Source organism: Daucus carota, chromosome 8 (assembly GCF_001625215.2).
Source record: "Daucus carota subsp. sativus chromosome 8, DH1 v3.0, whole genome shotgun sequence".
Lineage (NCBI taxonomy): Eukaryota > Viridiplantae > Streptophyta > Magnoliopsida > Apiales > Apiaceae > Daucus > Daucus carota.
Genome location: NC_030388.2, coordinates 16,703,334 through 16,725,901, shown reverse-complemented (window position 1 = coordinate 16,725,901; position 22,568 = coordinate 16,703,334). Strand labels below are relative to the sequence as shown.

Here is a 22,568-nt window from a genome sequence, read left to right as displayed (position 1 = left end):
TAGGGTTCCTCCATTGTTTCAGTGGTTTAAGCTCTAACACAAGCTCACCTCTGCAATTAATTGTTTGAAGTGATAAGCTTAATAGTTAATTGTTTAATTACTTAGTCATAATCTTAATTAGTTAATTGTTTAATTAGTTAGTCATAATCTTAATTAGTCACCTCTGCAATTAATTGTTTGAAGTGATGCACATTGGGAATTTGGGTTTGTGATAAGCTTAATTAGTTACTAATTGCTAATAGATTATGTAGTTGTTGCTGATTGTTTTGGTTTGGTAGTTACTCATAAGCTTAATAGTTTTGGTTATTTGGGAATTTGGGTTTGTAATTGTTTTGGTAGTTAGTCATAAGCTTAATAGTATATGCTCTGTTTTTGACCATCATGTCACTTTCTTTTTGCAGCTTGTTTTATATCAAAATATGGATAGGTCATGGTTAAAAGCTGATAGAAGAACAAGAGAGTTTGAGAATGGAGTGGACGATTTACTTATGTTTGCCTTTGAGAATGGATATAACGAAGACAAAATAAGTTGTCCATGCTTAAAGTGCGCACATAGCAAATCTTGGAAAGCTCGGATTGTTAAAAACCATCTGTTTCAAAATGGTATTGATGAAACGTATACTCGCTGGATATGGCACGGGGAGCCAAATATTGTAGAAAGTCCTGTATTGGATGAAAGTGACAACTCGGTATCTTCTAATTACCAATTCTGCACAAGAATGGGTGAAGCTGACGATGATGATGTTCTTTCTTCAGATTCTTCAGATTTCATCAACCATGTGAAAGGTGAGCATGAACCTCTTTATCCTGGTTATGAGAATTACACTAAGATGAAAGCTTTGGTTAAGTTATTCAACTTGAAAGTGAAGCATGGTATGTCTGATTCATGTTTTGTTGATGTTCTATTATTGATTGGGTCTTTGCTACCAGAAGGCAACAATGTCCCTTCTTCTTTCAATGAAGTGAAGAAAACCTTATGTGCATTAGGAATGGGTTATGATAAGATACACGCATGCCCGAATAATTGTCTACTATATCGTGGGCCACAAGATGAAGATGAGACTACTTGTCGCATATGTAAGGCCTCTAGATGGAAACTGAATAAGAAAGGAGAAGAACAAGAAGGAGTCCCTGCTAAGGTCTTATGGTATTTCCCCTTGATACCAAGAATAAGAAATTTGTTCAATACACCAGCGATTGCGAAGGACATGACTTGGCATGAGACCGAACGACAACAAGATGGTAAAATGAGGCATCCAGCAGACTCGCAAACATGGAAGGATGTCGATCAAAAATGGCCTGATTTTGCATCGGAGAGTAGAAACCTCCGGTTAGCTTTATCCGCCGACGGTTTCAATCCTTTTCGTGGAAACCGTACTGATCACTCAAGTTGGCCAGTTTTGCTATCGGTTTACAACCTTCCACCTTGGCTCTGTATGAAAAGAAGGTACATTATGCTTTGCTTGTTAATATCAGGACCGACCGAGCCTGGAAATGATATAGATGTGTTCCTTCAACCACTTATTGAAGATCTGCAGGAGTTGTGGCGCGGGAAACAAGTGTACGACGCATATAGACAAGAGTCTTTCGTACTTAGGGGCATATTATTATGGACAATAAGTGACTATCCGGCCTTGGGGAACTTGTCGGGACATGTAGTTAAAGGATATAATGCTTGTACTGTTTGTGTTGATAAAACAGAGGCTACTAGGCTGGTTCACTATCGGAAGACGGTAGTTATGAGGCATAGGAGGTGGTTGCCTCGTCATCATCCGTATAGAAAGCAAAAGGCAGCTTTTGATAATAGCGTTGAGACAGGTGCTGGTCCTATTCCATTAACTGGTGAGCAGGTTTTTGAAAGAGTACAACATCTAAGGGACCATGTCTTTGGTAAGACACAACGCCAACATAAACGGAAGAAAGGTGATGCTAGACCAGTTTGGAAGAAGTTATCTATCTTCTTTCAACTTGAGTATTGGAAATTTTTGCCAGTTAGGCATGTTCTCGATGTGATGCACATCGAGAAAAATATATGTGAGGCTTTACTTGGAACTTTGCTAAATATTCCCGGAAAGACAAAAGATAGGGAGTCAGTCCGTCTCGATATGGCAGAAATGGGAATAAGAATGGAGCTAAGGCCAAAAACTCCCGGAAAGAAAGAGAAGGTACCTTTGGCTGCATGGAACTTATCAAATGCTGAAAAGAAGGTAGTTTGCTCATCATTTCTTCAAATGAAGTTACCGGATGGATTTTGTTCAAATATCAAGAATCTTGTAAATATGGAAAAACTTCGGCTTGTTGGAATGAAATCTCATGATTGCCACACAATATTGCATCATTTGCTTCCAATTGCGATTCGGTCGGTACTGCACAAAAAAGTCAGGTGCACAATAATAAGGTTTTGCCTTTTCTTCAAGGCAATTTGCAGCAAAGTCATCGATGTAGATAAATTGGAAAATATGCAATCTCAGTTGGTGGAAACATTATGCCAGCTGGAAAAACACTTTCCCCCTTCGTTCTTCGATGTCATGATCCATCTCTCAATTCATCTTGTGAGAGAGGTTAAGCTTTGCGGGCCAATCTTTCTACGTTGGATGTATCCTTTTGAGAGATATCTGAAGGCGTTTAAAGTATATGTTCGAAATGCTGCTCATCCCGAAGGTTGTATTGCCGAGGCATATGTTGCCGAAGAGGCCGTTGAACGTTTGGTCAATTTTGAAGAAGCTACCATAGGTTTGCCAAAAAATGATAGGCATGAGCAAAATGCAATAAGCAAACCTTTATCTGGTGCGACAATGATCAAGCCAAGCAAAGAGGAATTGCATCTAGCACACTTATGTGTTCTGCAAAATAGCAATCACATGAGGCAATATTTTGAGTAAGTTACTAACATGTGTGTGTGTGTGTGCATTTTGTTATTTTCTCATTATCTGCAATTCGGTAAATATATTGAAGCAATTGATTTTACTTGTAGTGAACATATGGCATCTTTAATGCTAAGATACCAGCAGCATGAAAATGACGAGGTGTGGCTAAAAACCAAGCAGAATGAACAATTCCCCGAATGGTTCAGGAAAAAGGTAAGTTTTATTTATGTGTTTATTGCCTTGTTACGTAGTCCTGATTAAAAACAATACAGACAAGTAATATAAGAAGTCGAAGACATCCAATAAAAAATAAAAACACAGACCTAAAAAAATTGTTTAATTTTTTTTTTATTGTACAGATTGAGACGGAATTGCTCCATGACCATAATAGCATAGGTGATGATATAAGGTGGATGGCAGAAGGGCCTAACAAGAATGTTCCTACGTTTAGTGGTTATAAAATCAGCGGGGTTATTTATAGCACCAAGGAGCGTGATAATAATAGACAAGTACAGTGTAGTGGTGTTTGTGTTGTTGCAGATACATTAATGCTTTCCGAAAAATTTAAATCTGTTGAACATACTTCACATACCTATTATGGAGTTATAACAAGTATATGGGAGCTAGACTATAATAATTTTAGAGTCCCTATATTTCGTTGCAATTGGGTAGATATGAACAAAGGGGTTAAGGTTGATGAGTTGGGATATACATTGGTTAATTTAAATAAATTAGGATTTTCAAATGATCCTTTTGTTCTAGGGAAACATGTTAAGCAAGTTTGCTACATTGATGATACTCTTGAAAAATTTTGGTCTGTGGTGTTGAAAGTCCCGGAAAAGAACTTTTATGACCACTGTGATGATGAAAATGAAGGCTCTGTAGAAATAGAACTTGAGAATGAGCTGCAGTTGCCCGTGTTCCCGAATGTTGATGAACTGGACGATGAAAATACTAGCTATATGCGAGAGGAAGAAGAATGGATTCAACTTCCATAGTGCATGGTAATATATATAATTATTTATAGATACTTGAGTCCATGTACCGCTCACTTTATTCTTTTTGTAGGTGAAGCTCCCATTATCCATGTGTACTGCTCGTGAACCCCTTGATGAGATTACTTTTGCCGTGATAAAATCATCATCTAGTTGACTGAGTTTTCAATTTGTGAATGCTGCTGGTTGATGCTCTTCTTATAATAGATGATGATTTTATCATAGCAAAAATAATCATTCGGCGGACATACAAGTATGGCTAGCTTCTACTGCAGAAACAGGGCTTGGAGATATGTTATCTACTGCAGAGGATAAATTATAAAATTTTCCACATCAAACTTGTGCAAATTAATGTTGATCACTTGTTTTTGTGTTTATGCAGAATTACCAGCATACGGCGGTTGTCAAGGCGTGCAAAATTATGGCTAAGCAGCATGCATGTTACCAAAGGCAGTAAACAAGGATTGTGTTTCCATTTTCATTGTAATATTCACTACTAAACAACTCTGTCTTGTATATATGGAACAATGTAATTTGAAATCTCTGTCTTGTTTAATTGAAAGTGTATGGTTTGCCAATTTTGAGGAATGGCTTACAATTTTGATTGAGGATCTCTAGTTTGTTGTTGGTTGGACCTTTGGCTGATTTATGGTATTATATCTGTTGGTTTGGGTTTATTCAGATTGGACATCTTATTGTTGGTTTGTGTACAGCAGGGTTGGGATATGTAATATGTGCAAGTCAATTTTTTTTTCCATCTTTGCTGTATAGACAACGGTTTCTTTTGCTAATCAGTAAACTGTTGTATGAACCTCTATTATCCCATAATGTTAATAACCATTGTCTATGAACTTTGCTTTCTACAATGGTATTTTAAATCCATTGTTTGATAGAGTCTAAGATATCAGTTTTAGTAAACCATTGTCTAAATTAGACAACGGACTTGTCAAAAACTGTTGTCTTAAGATGGAATGAATTTTTGTACATACAACATGCATGCAACATTATGTAAAAGGGTTACAAACAACAGCTCGTAAAATAACAGTTGTCTTAAGATAGAATGAGTTTTTGGACATACAACATTGGTTCACGCTTGTTTAAAATAGTCATAAACAACAGTCCATGAAATCACAGTTGTCTAAATAAGTCAAATCGAAAAGCTTAGACAATAGTGTGCAAAAACCTCTATAAACGTTGTTGGATGGAAAGCAAGACAACTGTTTTTTCATAGCGAAGAAAACCCCGTGGTTTGATTTTTTGGGACAACGGGTATATTTTGAACCGTTGTCTCATGACAGTTGTGTGAATGAGATTTTGGTGTAGTGTAATAGTGTACTTTATTGCAAACAGGTGAAGCTAAAGGAACTCTCAATAATAACAGAAAAGTTCAGACTGCAGCGATGAGTGCACAGAGGAGAGTTAACTCCCTAGACACACATGCTGAAGGAATGCCAATAACTAGATTATTTCCTGATGACACTGAACAAACTGATGAAATGGTTGAGGACATGGAGATATCCCCAGTTGATAGTGATGCTGAGATGGAGGATGATGACATTGTTTATGATGGTGATTATTTAACATAAACTAATATATTATTTACATAAGCTGTCGTTTTAGTATTGTAAGCTTCATTTAGAACTTTTTTTTTACTTATGCAGGATATTTATATGGAAGTGATAGTGACGTTGATGATGTAACATGTGATGATTTCAGTGTTGGTCCTTTTGAAGGTATGTTGCATCATTCATAATTTATTTGACACTGTTCAACATGAACTCCATTATTATGCTTTTTATTACTGACATTAAACATATGTTCTTCAGGATACTGTAGCCTTGGACCTCCAACTGAAAAATGTATACATTGTAGTGCTGTTTTGTGGAAGGAAGAGCGCGTCAATAAGAATGTGAAGAAGGGAACCCCTGAATTTTCAATATGTTGCTGCAGGGGCCAGATAAAGTTGCCTAAAGTTCCACCTACCCCATCTTACCTGATGCAGCTGTATAATGATCCAGAAAAGGGAAACAATTTTAAGAGGAATATACGATTATACAACACGATGTTTGCTTTTACCTCTATGGGTGGGAGAGTTGACAATTCAATCAATTGTGGTAGAGCCCCCTATATTTATAGACTTAATGGGCAAAATCATCATGTTTTTGGGACCCTCATACCTAATGAAGGAAAGGATCCCAAATTTTGTCAATTATATATTTATGACACTGAAAATGAGGTTGAAAATAGGATGAAATGGGTAAAGGTAAATAATGGGGAACCTGTGGAGGCTGCTGTTGTTCGTGGTTTGTTAGATATGTTGGATTCGACAAATGAGTTAGTTCCTTTTTTTCGTATGGCACGTGATAGGTTCAAAGAAGATGCTGTGCAGGATCTGAAAATTGTCATGAAAATATCACGTGCTGATAGCGGCCGTGAGAATTTTATTGGTCCTTCCAATGAGGTTGGTGCTATCATGGTAGGTGATCTGGAAGATACCTGTGGTGAGAGGGATATTATCATTCACAGTATTAAGCATGGACTTCAACGTATAAGTGATATACATCCTAAATTAATGGCTTTACAATACCCATTGCTTTTTCCAAGAGGTGAGGATGGATACTCAGATGATATTCCTTATGAGAAGACCAAGAACAACGCAGGAAAGAAACGTACGAGGGTCACCATGAAGGAGTATTACTCTTATCGATTACAAGTCCGGTATAATGAAGGTGCATTACTTATTTGTTTAATTCATATAAATGATATTTTAATCTACTCACATCAAAACCATTATTGTGCTATACTGTTTGTTATAATAAAAATATAGTTATATTAATGTTGTCTTCTCATTTTTGAACAAATAGGGAATACTCCAAGGCTTGGTGGCAGACTATTTCAACAATATATTGTTGATTCTTTTTCGGCTATTGAACAAGCCCGTTTGTGGTGGTATCGAACTCATCAAACCACTCTTCGCAATGACCTCTACACAAATATCAAAAAAAGTCTTAGCATGGGTGAAGGTAGCACAACTAATGTCGGTAAAGGTTTTATACTGCCTGCCAGCTTTCTTGGTTCTCGAAGATATATGCAACAGTGCTTTCAAGATGCGCTTGCAGTCTGTAGGCATATTGGACACCCGGACATTTTCTTGACCATGACTACTAATCCTTTGTGGGATGAAATTATTCACATGATGAAAAACATGCCAGGCTGCTTACCTGTCGACTCTCCTGATGTTACTGCGCGTGTTTTCAAGCTTAAACTTGATCAGATTGTTGACGATATAAAGGACAAGGGCTATTTTGGAAAATGTGCTGCAAGTGAGTGATAATTTTTTCCCTGAAAATATAATTATATTATTATTATTGTCCAAAAATCTGAGCAGCTCTTATCTGCTGATAATTTCTTTATTTGTCAAATTTTGATGATTTTCATTTGTAATGAAACAGTCATGTATGTTGTTGAGTTTCAAAAGCGTGGTTTGCCTCATGTCCACATGCTCATTTGGTTGGATACAAATTCAAAGAAAAAACTCAATGCAAATGTGGACAGCTTTGTATCGGCTGAAATTCCCGATCCAGATAAAGACCCTATTGGTTATAAAGCTGTAGCCAGACACATGATGCACGGTCCCTGTGGTTTGCTCAATACCAAGTCTCCTTGCATGAAGGACATGAAGTGTAGTAAACACTTCCCTAAAAAGTATGTTTAATTCAATGTTTTTTTTTCTGATGACACTTATATTTCAACTTGCAAATTTCAGACTTGCAAAGGCATCCATTCAAAAAGACAGAACTTACTAACTGGATCATTAACATGTTGTAGGTACCAGTCTCAAACTATGTTTGATCAATCAGGGTTTCCTGTTTACAAGCGCCGTAATACAGGGATCACAGTGAAGAAAGGAAATCATGAGCTTGACAATCAATATGTAGTTCCATACAACCGCGATCTACTGGTGAAATACCAATGTCACATGAACGTGGAGATTTGCTGTCATGCACGTAGTCTTAAATACCTGTTTAAATACTGCCTCAAAGGTCATGACCGTGCTACAGTTGAGATTTCGAACAAAACAAATGAGGCTCAGTCTACTTCTGCAGATGTTCCCAGAGATGAGATCCAGGCCTATTTTGATGGACGTTACATATGCGGTGCTGAGGCAGCCTACAGGATATTTGGATTTGACATCCATTATCGATCTATCTCTGTTCTTCGACTATCCTTTCACTTACCTGGCAAACGTAATTGTACATTTAGAGAAGGCGAGGAACTTCACAAGGTTGTGCAAAGGGAGAAATTTAAACAAAGTCAACTGGAGGCTTTCTTCCAACTGAACCAGAAGGACATCAATGCAAGGAAATTCACTTATGATGAAATTCCAAGGTACTATGTTTGGAATGAATCTGACTCAATTTGGACGATACGTAAGAAAGGCACCCAATTAGGCAGGCTGCTATTTACTCACCATACTTCTGGGGAAATTTGGTACTTGCGCTTATTGCTCACAAAGGTCAGGGGACCAACATCATTCAACCATCTCAAAACTGTTGATGGTGTTTGTTGCAATACATTTAAAGAAGCGTGTCATAAATATGGTTTCCTGGAAGATGATAATGAATGGAACGAGCTCCTTCAGGAATGTTCAAATTGTGGGTTTCCAGGACAAATTCGTGAGCTTTTTGTCCATATAATGGTCAATTGCCAGGTAACTGACTTATCTGCTCTTTGGAAAAAGTACTGGAAGAGCATGAGTGATGACATTGTCATGCGTCATCGGAAGGAAGATGTCAATAATCATGTGTCTATAAGCGACAAACAACTTCAATTTTATGTCCTAGCAGGTCCACAAGATTTCCTCTTTCTTTTTTCTAATTACAGTCACATGATTATATTAGTGCAACACACACATTTCTAATATATCATATTATAGTTGCCGTCTACCTGATAAGCTATAACTTTTTGGACCAGACCTTTCAATCTTTGCACTGACATACCTGATAACCCACATTTCACAGCATTTCACACTACTGTTATGTTGCTGTGTATTCCATTTTTTTTGGTCACTCCTAGACATTCTTCGTCTAGGAAACCAGTTAAAAATAATGAGGGATGTAATGTTGCATTTTGTCACTTTAATTATTTATATGATAATTATATTCATGAATTTAGTACCCAATGTTCACATGTTATTTTTAGATTTCATTTTTATAGGTGCTATTATATTTCTGGAATGTTCTATGAGCAATAAATTTATATTCAATAGTCATTAACTTAGAAAATGAATTTAACAGTTTTGATGCTCGCTGAAATTAGCTAATTACTGTAAATATCTAAACCTCCAATCACAAATTAACTTTGAAGTTGATATGATCCATCAAATGAGCATATTGGTGCACCAAAAACATTACTAATAGGTCATATTATGTTATATGTCCATCTCATAAGCTATAAAAGGGAACATATCATCATTTAACACTATTGTCATTTGTTGTGTATTCCAGAAATTGATAAATTACTCAGATCTATTGGGAAGTCACTACAACAGTTTGCTCAGCTGCCGCAGCCTCCATCTTCATTTCTTCACAGAGGAGCTGATAACTTGATAAAGGATGAGACAAGCTATGATGTTCAAGAAATGGAAGAAGAGTTCAACAAGTTTTTCCCTAACTTGAATACAGAGCAGCTTGAGGTGTACAACGCTGTATACAATTCTGTTCAAAACGGCGAAGGTCGTTTGTTCTTTGTTTATGGAAGTGGTGGCTGTGGAAAGACCTACGTGTGGAAAACTCTAATATACAAACTCAGATCAATGGGGAAGATTGTCTTTCCAGTTGCATCTTCTGGGATCGCTGCTACTTTAATGCCCGGTGGGAGGACTGCCCATTCTAGATTCAAGATTCCTATTGTCCTGGATGAAGATTCATGTTGCTCAATATCTCACAATTCGGATATTGCAGAGCTTATAAAAAATACCAGCCTTATCATATGGGACGAGGCTCCCATGCAGCACCGGTATGCTTTCGAATGCCTTGACAGATCACTTAGAGATATCATGAAATCAGTTAGTCCTGAAAGAGGTGAGATGCTTTTTGGAGGCATAACAGTGTTGTTAGGTGGAGACTTTAGGCAAATACTTCCCGTAATCAACCTTGCTTCTAGGGGTGAAATCGTATCTGCGTGTATCACACGATCTCGATTATGGTCTGCTGCAACAATTCACATACTCAAGCAGAACATGCGTCTAAATGTACCGGATACTGAAGCTGATAGAGAAAGTTTAAGGATTTTTGCTGATTGGGTCCTTAAGATTGGTGATGGTAAGATTAAACCCCCAATGGATAGTTCGAAGATTTTTCATGAAGATGATATTGAAATTCCCACCGAATTCTGTGACACGGAGGTTGCAAACAGCGTTGAAAATATGATAAAATGGACTTTTCCTGATTTCCCAATTCATTTTAAGAGTCCTTCTTATCTTAGTGAGCGAGCAATTTTGACTCCAACAAACCAAACTGTAGGCCACCTGAACTCTGTAATTGTTGGTACTATTCCAGGTGACACAAAATCCTACTACAGTGTGGATAAAGCAGAAGATTTTGGAGGGACTGCTTCAGATTTGAATTTTGCGTTTCCACCAGAGTATTTGAATTCTTATAATATCCCAGGGCTTCCACCACATCAAATGGATTTGAAGGTTGGTGTCGCTGTGATGCTTATGCGAAATTTAAACCAAACTCTTGGACTTTGCAATGGAACAAGGATGATGGTCACCAAATGTTTGAAACATTGTGTTGAGTGCGAAGTAATCTGTGGTGCATTCGTTGGGAGTAGACACTTTATTCCGAGAATGGAGCTTTATCCAACTGAGACAAAACTCCCTTTTAAGCTTATAAGGAAACAGATGCCTTTGCAAATCTGCTACTCAATGACTATTAACAAATCTCAAGGCCAATCTCTTGAAAGAGTTGGTTTATTTCTGCCAAAGCCAGCATTCACACATGGTCAAATATATGTAGCCGTTAGTAGGGTGACATCTCCATCTGGTCTTAGACTTTTCATCGATGCAAACACAGGTGCACCGACTAATATAACCCAGAATATAGTGTACAAGGAAGTTTTTTACAACCTGCCCAAAGTCTAAGCTTTGATACAACTTTTTTTGAGCTATCTGGTGATTTGAAGAGGTTTCAGGAATTGAGTAGATGCTCCTATCATAAACAGTATTCTGAATACAACCTTACCAATGTGTTACATCTTTTTTTTGTGTACTCTTGAGTAAAGGATTATGGATCTTTTTTGGTAACAACATATTTGGTGCTATCATGTTTGAAAATAGGAATGGATGTCACTATTTTTGTTTCGTTTTTATCTGTTTTGCTGCCTAAAACCCTGATGCATGAATTTCTTACCTTACCTAATTGAACACAGAATCTCCACTAAAAGTTATCAATAACACTGTCTACAATAGGATCAAACCATGCATTACAAAAAACAAACATGAACAGAAATCGAAATATAGAATCTTGCAAATTGAAAACCCACTTTTACAGAGCATCCAATTAGATATAACTTATATTAAATCGTAAACATAAAAACTAATATAATGAGTTCTAAAAGAAAATTAAACATGATTCTTTAGCACTCTCAAACTGAATTGGTCAGGGGATTGTTTTGGACACTCAAAAACAAGTTTATCTCCAACATCAAGATGCAGACAATCACGCATAATCTGCCATCCATCTACAATCGTAGAACAGTAGTGATTGTCACGCTTGCGAATATCAAGTAGCCAACAACCTTCTCCACAGTAAACATTGATTGTTTGGATATTGTCCCACATGTTACACAGCTTTCTATACTCATTTGAAATTTCCTACAAAACAAAAAAATTATTTCAAAAAAATTATATATTCATTAAAATATCAAAATGCAGATCAGATTTTACTCACAACAATGAAACAATCGGCTGACATGTGTTTGTCTTCCACAATAATTTCAAAAAAACTAACATTTCCACAAGGTTGGGAATTATCCCCTGTCAAGCATAATAACAAAAGATCATCGTAAAAAGCAGTCTGCAAAAATCCAATGTTGTCAAAATTAGATGCGAAAAGAAAAAAAAATTCATGCACATTTACCAACTGATAGGGGTGTTCCAGGGAAGATAATCTCATAAAGATCTTCATCGAAAGCAGATACTTGGATTTGTGATTTCCCATCAAATGCAAACAACAACATATGGACTGAATCCCTTATAAGAGGTCCTGCTATATCAAACATAGATACCAGTCCCCTCAATTTTTGCGAGTCATGACAAAAAGCTCCCTTCATTTTCATCCCATTACTGAACAGATATGTTATACGTTCGGGGATAAACCGTCCGCAACGATCCAAGAATGCTAACGGAGGATTCTATAAAATACTTATCAAAGCATCAGTTGGTACATCTCCCATTACATCTATAAATATATAAAGGTTACTAAAGTTACTAAATTTAAATAATACAACTTAAATTACTTACAACTTCATCAGGAACACTTCCTCTCTTCTGAATTAAGCACATAAACCTCCAACCTCCGTTCCCAATAGTCACTACAACAAGTTATAAATTTAAACATCAAGAACGAAGTCATCATACTGTGCCTTTTTTTTTCATGCTATTAAACTAAACTACTCACCTAATTGTGGAATGCATTCTTTGAATGGGTCAATTATATAAGGATAATTAACTTCTGAGCAGTTGCTACCTATTACATAAACATTGATGTAATAACGCCCAAAGTACTGAAACAATAACCATTCATCCCCTTTCAGTTCTAAGTACTTGAAAAAACATAGTACACCGTTCAATATTCCTTTGCTCATATCAAATTCAACTGGTACCACATAACCATTTCTCACTTTCAGATCCACTGTGCTTTGGAGTAGATGACCATATTTAGCACAGAATTCACGAGGAAGACTCTGTAACATGACAACAGCTAATTAACTGAATGGCTTTTAAAATATACATATGTCAACATATAGTTTCACATTAAGATAATTGGGATTTTTACCAGTACATTGGATGTCGTGTCTGTTTGATTCAATCTTTTACAAAACTTCTTTGCCACAAGACCTGATGATTCCATTCCTGCAACAGTTTCAAATTGAAGTCAAAGTTTTCAGATTAGTAGAAAAAACAAAAAAGCGAAAGAAGTTTATGCATTACAGAGCTACCTTCAGCATACGCCTGCACACAGAGAAGTGAAAGTATATGATATGGCGATATTAAAAACACTTCACAGTTGCTTAAAGTAGAGTAAGACTTTAATTTTTTGTCTTCATTATCTGTTTATAACAAACTGCTAAACGCCTGTTACTTGCAGACTTTATTTTGAAATATAGAGCAAGATTAACATTGTAACCTTATTTATTAGGTTGAATGAGACTGCTCAACCATAGTAGGTATCTCAAATAAAAGGAAAAAAACATTTTTATTCTTATTCGTATTAAATTTTGTGTTCTTAAAAAATTGTAATTTTTATTTATCTCATCATCACTATGGAAACAAAAAAACAGTTAAGACAAGTTTTTTAGTTTGACATCGGAAAGCTTTTCTTATTTTCTGTTATTATTTGGAAGCTTTTTGGATTGGTCGATATAATTAGAAATCTTTATTTGGAAGCTTTTCTGTTATTATTTGAAAGTTTTGGAACATCTTTTCGATAGGTCGATATTTAATGAAGCATGCTTAAAACAAGTTCAGTATTGCCTCTCCGGTTTAAGTTTTGGAAATGTGACTATATATTTAAGACTATTGTTATTTTGATACATTATAATTCTGGATCATTCATTATATTCCTTATCAGTTAGTGTCGTCATGTTTTGCGATTCTTAAACCCCTTATCCATTCTTTATATACAAATCCGGAAATTTTATTTTCCTATTTAGACAAAGCTTTTTTGGACATGTCGATAAAACATATTTCATGCTTAATACAAGTTTTTTATAGGCATTTGTTTTATTAATTTTGCTTTGTCTCCAGTTTCATATTTCAAAATGTTGATATAAATACATATATGACACGTTATATTGATATGTTACAATTATGGGACATTCTTTATGTTCCTTACAAGTAATTGTCGTGTTCTCCTCCGGTTTTATGTTGTTTTTTTAAAACATATACAGTTACAAAGTTTTGATTTTGCTATTATGTTTGGAAGCTTTTGTGGACAAGTTGATATTTAGGTTAAGACAAGTTTTTTATATTAAATTATTGTATTGTTTTTAAAATTATCGACCTATCTATTTATAAGAAGACCCAATGATCCCAATCCTGCAACAGTATCATATTTGAAAATGTGAATTTAAAAAATTTATATTACTTAGATTGATATGTTACAATTATGGGACATTTTTTATCTTTCTTATAAGTTATTGTCGTGTTCTCTTCCGCTTTTATGTTGTTTTCTTAAAAATATACAGCTATAAACATTTGATCTTACAATTATTTTTGGAATCTTTTGTGGAAATGTCACTATATATTTAAGACTTTTGATACATTATAATTCTGGGTCATTCTTTAAGTTATTGTACTGTTTCCACAAATATCTTCGATTAGATTTTTCAAAATGTTAAAAGATATTTACCGATACTGTTATATTGATGAATTAAAGTTGTGGGAGGTTCCAATTCTCATAGTTGTGCTCTGTATCATTTGTATGTCTATTTGTAACATATAAAGATCCAAATAGTTTCTTCTACCTATTATTTCTGTTGTACTGAATTCAAAATCACGACTCCTATTATACTGATAATTTACATTTGTTAAACATTCTTTATCTTTCTTATTAATTACTGTTGGGTTCATTTGGAGTATTATGTCCAAAGTATAAGATATATAGCTCCAAAAAATTTATTTTACCGTTGGGTTCTTCCTATTATATCTTTTTTGAACAGGTCTATAGTTTCTGAGGCATGATTAAAAAATCTTAATATTTATTTTCAAATTTGACCAATACAAAATTCAGTGAGCTACGTTTTATATTAAATTTTCCTCATTTTTTAAATAAAGATTAGTTTAGTTGTTGTATATATTACGTTGAATACCACTTAGATGTGAAATGGTTTAGTGTTTTGGCGGTTTATTATTTCATTCAACTTTTATGTTTTTGTCTGTATTTGTTTTCCCGCTCTCTTGAGCCAGATACCTATCGAATATTCCAACATGTAATAAAAAATTGGATAACACCAACATTGGATTCTCTCTGAACAGTTTCAACCACACATTTATGTTGACCAGGAACTTTTTTTTGGGGACTTCCCGTCTGTATATAATTCAATTCATGCTCTGGATCTGAGACCAACACATAGCAATTTATACAAGTACAAGTAAGTAGTTCTCTCACCCAACTTCTTACAACCGAATTAAATACATACTTAACTACTCGCTACTGACTTTGACAGGATGCAAGAGGTATCAATCTTCAACAAATATGATAAGGTGCAGCAGCTTCATAGCGAAAGAACTGAATGGACCTTGCGTGTTCGAGCTCAAGCTGTCTGGAAAGGGATAAATAGACAAACCCAAGAATTTCGAGGTTTAAATGTGATTTTCATCGATGATTCGGTACCACCTCTGATACTTATTTCACTCTTAAATGTTCTTGGTCTGTGCTCTGTAATTCATTTATAAATATGTTTTTTTGGCTTAGAACTGGAGGATTCATGCTTTTGTCAGTGCAAAGATTAGTGTCTTCTTTGATGATATCCTTAAAGAAGGGGTCATCTACACACTGTCAAATTTTCATGTTAGAGACTACGGGACTGAGGAAAAAAAAAGGGCAGTTAGATTTGGAAAGCACATTTACTTTGCAAATCACACACAGTTGGTTCCAGAAGTTGATAACATCACCAACATAGCTCCTTATGCTTTTGATCTATTTCTAATTGCTGATGCAAGGACTATGCTTTATGATCCTCGCTTCTTGATTGGTAAAGTAACAAAAAATTGCTTAAATCATTATGGAAATAATGTTTATGATATAGATCTCAGTCCATTTAATTAAATAATCCTTACTTAGATACTGTTGGTAAACTGGAAGACAAAAATATCGAAACTGTTCACTCCAAAGAGGATGAGAAGAAAGTTCATATCCGCTTTAGGATTTCAGATGGGAGGTGATAATCTCCTAAAATTTGGATCTCTCAGTCAAATCTAATACTAAATTAGTATGTGCTTAAAAATATTTAGACTAAATGTTTTCTATTATTGAATCAGGTCATCTATCAATGTTACCTTTTTCGGTGATTTGGCTGTTCAATTTGAGAAATCTGTGAAAGAAATCAAAGATGCTGACATTGCAGTAATAATATCAAGTGCCAAGGTTAACGAACACGAAGGTATCCTCGGTTTACTTAATCTCATCTGTGAAGAACACCTTAACAAGTATGTTAGTTTTCTTAATAATGTTCTTTGAACGATTCTCACGATTCAAATTCAGGAACTATATGCCTCAACAACTATCCGGCTACTAGGTTCTACCTTAATGCAAAACATCATAGTGTCACAAAACTGTTTAAAAGGTATTTAGAAGTGAGAATATTGTGACTCCATTAGATAAGAAAGTGTTCTGATTTCTTTTTATGTTCCATTGAATGCATATGTTGCTCAGAATGTCTGATCCTGCATACTGTGTGAATACTGATGAACCTTTGCTGGACCATACCCCTCCACTGATTTCAGTTGAAGATATAAAAAAATTAACCAAGGATTTTATTGAGGTATACTTTTGAATTATGTGTTTAAATACTTCATTTATAGCCCTTTTAGTGCCAATATTTTGTAGATTATTGACATTAAAGCTTTGGTACTTTGAATTGTAATGCAGAAAAAAGTAAGGTGCCAGATTACTGTTAAGAAGGTTGATGAGAAGAGTAATTGGTATGACAATGTTTGTAGTACATGTGGAGTTGAGGTAACAACCGTTGATGGACGATATCGATGTGTCCTCTGTTCTAGGAATGTCCCATTTCCGGACAAAAGGTTATATTGATTAAAAAATGTTTCCTTCTGTGAATAAATAGATTTGTGAATAATAAACATCATCTTTTATTTGCTTTACTAATTCTTTTGTAAACTGTTTTTTAACTTAATATTGCATAGTCAATTTCCAACTTTTTCAGGTTCCGGATTGCTACACTTTGCAATGATACTACTGGGCTCATTGCCATAGTCTTTCCTGATGATGAAATCCAACGAATCATAGGAAAGAATGCCTTCGAATTAGAAGATGAAGTAAGTCTGTATATGCTTATGTTGCCCATGTAGAAAAAACTGTGTCTTATTTAAATTTTTAAATTTGAATTCTGATAAATTGGATGATTCATTGATCAGGTTGGAGATGAGAAAAAATTCCCTACTTTGCTGAAGAATTTCGAAAAAAAAGATTACGTCATTACATTAACTATAAGTGAGAGGAATGTTAACAAAATCAGCAACATATACACAGCTACCGACATTTCTGATCCTATTGAAGTGTTAGGAAACCACAGCCCCACTAATGAAGCACTGGTGACCCCGGCCAAGGATCCAGTGGTTAATCCTGCAAAGGCACCAATCGTTCAGAACTGTGACAACATTACTGCATCTGTTAAGATAATTGCAATATTTTGTCTTACTAAATACATTCTGCATGGTATATTCCAGTTACAAACTAATTGTGGCTACAAATTTTTTAAAAATACTTCAGGAAATTCCATGCAGCCTGTCTACTAAAAGTAGCCCGCCTACAGCTACCTCAACAAACAAACAAAGGAGGAACGACAAGAAAAATGATGTTCAGTATGAATTGGAAGATGATGTCCCTATTGGAAAATTCAAAATTCAGAAAACAGATAAGGTGATAATCGAATACTGCAATATTGTGGTTCTTGCTTTTGCGGATAATTCATATTTTTTGTTAATAAAATTCCTCACACTTAGGTCTGATGGTCGTGCCTCTTCTGAATGGTGGAACCTTGAAACCTGATTTTCTTTTGGTAGTTTGGAGGACTATGCCTGGAGACTTTCTTTTGCTGTTGCTTGCTTTTATTAGTTTTTGGTTTAATGAATGCTGTCTGGAAAACATTTGGCATCTACATTTAACTATGGTTGTAATGATACCACCTATTTTGATGCAACTCTGGAACAAACCTTATTGGTGTAGATGGTATCTACATTTGTGTATTAAATGATACTCCTTTTGGTTGCCTCATTTTATGTAAGCCTGAAATGTAATACTGTTGTCACAGTACTATTGCTACTTGATTTTAAATCCAGCTGCATTTGGAAGAAGTCATTACAGAGCATTATTTTTTTTGATATTTGATTATATCTGTCATGAATATTTTTTTTATTCTTTAGTCTATTTGCATCTCCAATTCCAGCCTCTATATATATACATCTTAATACATGACAAGCATCCATCACTTAGTCTATACTCATACGAAACAATGGCAACTCGAAAGTATGATAGTTTTAGTGGTCTAAACACTACCAATTCCGATTCGATAGTTACAACCCGAGTTCTTAACCTGTGGAGAGGTTATCGAAAAACTGGAGAGCCTTTCAAAGGTTTCAACCTTCTGCTGCTTGATCACAAAGTAAGTAGAATAGAATCTACATTTTCTTAAACTTATTCTCATCAACTTTCTGCATTGTCTAATTTATATATACAAATTAATTTAGCGAGCCAGGATCCATGCTTGGGTGCCATACACCTTGGCCGACGAGTTTGAGCCCCTTATTCAAGTTGGAAATCTATATCTGCTGAAAAATTTCACTGTTAAAATTTACACTAATGAAGATAAGTTCAGGTGTCTTCGTTCGAATTATCAGATTGTCTTTAACGAGGAAACTGAATTGAATCCTCTTGAAGAGAATGTGGTTAAAGTCGAAAATTGTTGCTTTGATTTCTATGAGATAGCCGAGCTTGAAACTCTGTCCAAGCAGAACACATACTTAACTGGTACAGAAAAACTAAATCTTTCAACACTCTCTTCTGAAACTAATTTCTTTTCGAATATTCATATCTCATACAAGTTTTTTAAATATTGTGTAGATGTTGTTGGAATCTTGGAGGACCATGACCCTATTCGCAAAATACAAAATCGAAACGGTGTCATACAATCACAGATTATTTTCGAACTAAGTGATGGAAGGTAATTTAAAGAAATATCATTATATATTCATAAACTGATTTCCAAAGATAAACACATAATGATTTTCTTTTTGCGCTGCATATCTACCACTTGAAGAGCAAGTATTAGGGTTACTTTCTGGGATGACTTTGCAAGGTACTTCTCTGAAAGTATCAAAGAAGCTACAGAGTTTCCTATTATTCTGATTATTGGTTGTGCCAGGGTGACCACATGGTCAGGTATGTCTCCCAGCATTAGATCTCATATTAAAGAATTTTTGACATATATTAAAACATGTGTTGGTCATGTTGTGTACTAGAGCAAGTGATTTTGACACATGTGGGTGCTACAAATTTCTACATCAACTGTAATCACCGAAGTGTCAATGAACTGAGGAAACTGTAAGTGTTTTAATCAACTTGCCTTCACTACTATCTTAGTTAATGCATGCGAAGAGATAAACCATATGCTTTACTTGCAACAAATCTAAACACTCTTCCTGTTACAGCTTAGCAGAGAAGAAGATATCAACAAAGAATGTTTCAACTGAAAACAGAGGAATGATGAGGTTTTATAAATGTGAAAACATACCCAAGCTAGGTGTTCATCATGCCGAGGTAAAAGTAAATTTTCATAATATGACAAATATTTTTAAACAGCAAAAATCTCATCTATAAATTTTAACAAGTTACACTTCCATGAATACAGAGGCAAATCTTTTGTCAAGTGAAACTTACAAATTTCCAGCAAGTCAAGACATGGTTCCAACCAACATGCACATCCTGCTATGCAAAAACTGTGAAAATAGAGAACCAGGACACGTGCACAGGATGCCAAAGGATTGTTCCCTATGTTGATAACATGTAAGAACACATAAATCTCTAGCCCTAATGTCCAAATATATTTATATATTTAATAAAGCTGAGACTAAAAATTAATTCAGGTTTGAGTTGTATGCAATTGCTTCTGATGAAACCGGATCCATCCTCATTATACTGGAAGAGCGAGAAGTGAAGAAATTGTTGGGTAAAACAGTCTATGAGATTACTGCTGAGGTGATAGTTGCAGAATTATATTTTCATTCTTTATAACTTAATCGAAGCGATGATTAATGTTTGTAAATATTAGGTAAACAATGATGAGAATTTTCCAACTATCCTAAACAATCTCATTGGAAAGGACTACACTCTGAAGCTGAAAGTCCAGATGGACAACATCATCAAGAAATCCGAATTCTATTTAGTTACTGACATAATGGAAGGATTTCTTATGGAACCCTATCAGCAACAACAGACTACCATCCCCCATCCGATTGAAAGCCTTGAAGCACAGGCAAGCAGTTCTAAACTATTATACCAGTTTATGAATGAAATCTAATTTGGTTATTCAATACTTATATTTTCTACTGCTTTTTCTAATATTGCAGCCATCATCATCCACCTGCACCAACGGCACTGCATCAACTGTCAACCTCACTTGCTAAAGTCCACGACGGGGAATTGTTCTTAATTCCTGGGAACTTATTATTATAAGTTATTTTATTTTCTGCTATGTTTTCAATCAAATCTCACAATTTACTGTGAGATAGTACTTTACTAAGTAATGTGTGCTATTAGTTTAAGTAATGTGTGCTATTAGTAATCTCTAAAACTGATGGTATGACTAAGTTGATTTTCTATTAGTTTAGTATAATTTTCTGCAATGCAGTTGTTGCCTATATATGTTGTTTTGGTCATATTCAGTTCTTCAATACAGATTCTCAAATCAATGAACATAGATTAGCTAATTGATTGGAAATTCAAATCAATGAACATATTGATATGTTCAGATAAAAAATCAACTCTACTCTATTAATATGTAAGCTGTCTTTATCAATTAGACTTAAACTTTTGCTGTGCTGTGTAGTTGGAAAAAATTAATTAAGATTTTCTAACTTCCCCTGTAGTATCTTATTATGCATACCCTGAATAATATAATAAGCTTCAATCTATCTAAAGAGTAGAATAAAAAACAAAGCAAGCTCAATGTACTCAACATGTTAATTCAACAATCAAAAAAATCCAGAAGAATAATGAGTATAAATCTAAAGGTGAAAACAACAAACCAAAATCAGTAGAAGATTAGAAATTAAAGACAAAGATTTCATCCACCTTAGAACCGGTCTCATACCAAAAAAGCAAAAGGAAGACATGAACAAGAACTATTCAATGATGATATTAATCAACAAACCAAAATACCTTAGATCCAGATTAAAGATAAGAATCAATACACTAACACAAATCTCCAAACAGCAGTAGACTAAAGATCCATGCAATATCTTAATAATCAATAAAAATAACTAACTCCTTAAATAATCTTTAAAATGACTTAATCAGATTTTTCTCACTCAAAGATGCAGAGCAACGACTACTTTAATTTTGGAGTACTTTATCACTTCCATCCATCCATTGCCAATTCTTTAAATATCAAAGCTTCCGAATGTCACCTGTTAAAAACAAATATATAATATGAAACTAAATATGCATAAGACAAGTGTTGCATAACAAAAAATACAATGGAAACCGAATAATACCTAACAACAAATTATGCACTGTCATTCCTCATGACTTGAACACCAAAGTGTGTACGAAAGTTATCTGCACCCTCCAAGACAACAACATCGCCCAGCCGGAGGCCCAAATCATCCCTAAATTGGATCCAACCATCGTGGATGGTTGTGCGTCGAGATGTGCCACCCCGGGACCTCACCTGCAATCTCCACGCTTTATCCCCTGAAAAGATATTAATGTAATCTTTTTTCTTCCAATAAGCAGTCACATTGTAGTGCTCAGTAGATATATCCTAGATGAACAAAAAAAAATCAGGTTAAATCACCAAAAATCAGCAAATCAGAACAATAAAAAGTTTAAAATACTAATTAGCAATTTCCTATCTTACCACCCCATGTATATATCTATACAAGTGATGAGCCTGGATTGTTATCTCAATACGGAAACGCACAACTGGGTTATGTGAGTTTAGACCTTCACAACAAAGTAAACAATAAATTCAATTACTTCAGATTTGGAAAAACAAAATGAAAATGAAATTAAAATCTAAAAATTATATACCAGCTGACACTGGTGTGCCGGGAAACAAGTGCTCGACAAAATGGTCATCAAAAACTGAAACCGTTGTGATGCCTGACTCCTCATAGTTGAATAGAAGTAAGTTAAAGCCTCTAAAATTTTCCAGCCCCACTATTGAGCAGAACTTGCTAAGCCCATGAAATTTTTTGGTTTGATGATGGTAACCACCCTCAACCCTTTTCCCATTACTAAAAAAAAAGTTCTGATAGGCCATCAACATGGGAAATTTTCTCCTAAAAGACCTAGGAGGCTCCTGCAAAGTTAATTAAATCACATGCAGCTTTCTAAAGAATTACAGATTATTTTAATTAAGGGGTTATAGGTGCTTACAAATTCATCAAACAACGGTTCTTCATCCTTAACAAAGTTCACAAACTTCAAACCCTCTTTTTTAACATTGACTAGCAGAA

General features: G+C 35.0%; 3 protein-coding genes across 3 annotated transcripts; all 3 read left to right on the top strand.

The window, feature by feature from the left end:
- Nucleotides 1–419: 419 nt before the first annotated feature.
- On the top strand, nt 420–2,882 carry LOC108198226 (uncharacterized). The gene has a single exon (XM_017365990.2). The coding sequence runs from the start codon at nt 420–422 to the stop codon at nt 2,880–2,882; it is 2,463 nt and encodes an 820-aa protein (XP_017221479.2).
- Nucleotides 2,883–5,262: 2,380 nt separating this feature from the next.
- On the top strand, nt 5,263–11,009 carry LOC108198225 (uncharacterized). The gene is made up of 7 exons (XM_017365989.2): nt 5,263–5,431; nt 5,524–5,595; nt 5,689–6,591; nt 6,727–7,185; nt 7,315–7,567; nt 7,691–8,709; nt 9,370–11,009. The coding sequence occupies exons 1-7, from the start codon at nt 5,263–5,265 to the stop codon at nt 11,007–11,009; spliced, it is 4,515 nt and encodes a 1,504-aa protein (XP_017221478.2).
- Nucleotides 11,010–15,317: 4,308 nt separating this feature from the next.
- On the top strand, nt 15,318–17,880 carry LOC108198224 (uncharacterized). The gene is made up of 10 exons (XM_017365988.2): nt 15,318–15,479; nt 15,565–15,844; nt 15,934–16,030; nt 16,131–16,252; nt 16,354–16,435; nt 16,525–16,633; nt 16,741–16,895; nt 17,036–17,147; nt 17,247–17,501; nt 17,602–17,880. The coding sequence occupies exons 1-10, from the start codon at nt 15,318–15,320 to the stop codon at nt 17,878–17,880; spliced, it is 1,653 nt and encodes a 550-aa protein (XP_017221477.2).
- The last annotated feature ends 4,688 nt before the right edge of the window (nt 17,881–22,568 follow it).

What these genes read in the sequence shown, in the direction of transcription:
- LOC108198225 (XM_017365989.2), top strand. Translation starts at nt 5,263, where the DNA reads ATGAGTGCACAGAGGAGAGTTAACTCCCTAGACACACATGCTGAAGGA. An exon ending in TTTTGGAAAATGTGCTGCAA is followed by an intron (nt 7,186 to 7,314) that starts GTGAGTGATAAT and finishes GTAATGAAACAG; the next exon opens with TCATGTATGTTGTTGAGTTT. An exon ending in TCAATTTTATGTCCTAGCAG is followed by an intron (nt 8,710 to 9,369) that starts GTCCACAAGATT and finishes TGTGTATTCCAG; the next exon opens with AAATTGATAAATTACTCAGA.
- LOC108198224 (XM_017365988.2), top strand. Translation starts at nt 15,318, where the DNA reads ATGCAAGAGGTATCAATCTTCAACAAATATGATAAGGTGCAGCAGCTT. An exon ending in GTCACAAAACTGTTTAAAAG is followed by an intron (nt 16,436 to 16,524) that starts GTATTTAGAAGT and finishes TATGTTGCTCAG; the next exon opens with AATGTCTGATCCTGCATACT. An exon ending in CCTTCGAATTAGAAGATGAA is followed by an intron (nt 17,148 to 17,246) that starts GTAAGTCTGTAT and finishes TTCATTGATCAG; the next exon opens with GTTGGAGATGAGAAAAAATT.
- LOC108198226 (XM_017365990.2), top strand. Translation starts at nt 420, where the DNA reads ATGGATAGGTCATGGTTAAAAGCTGATAGAAGAACAAGAGAGTTTGAG.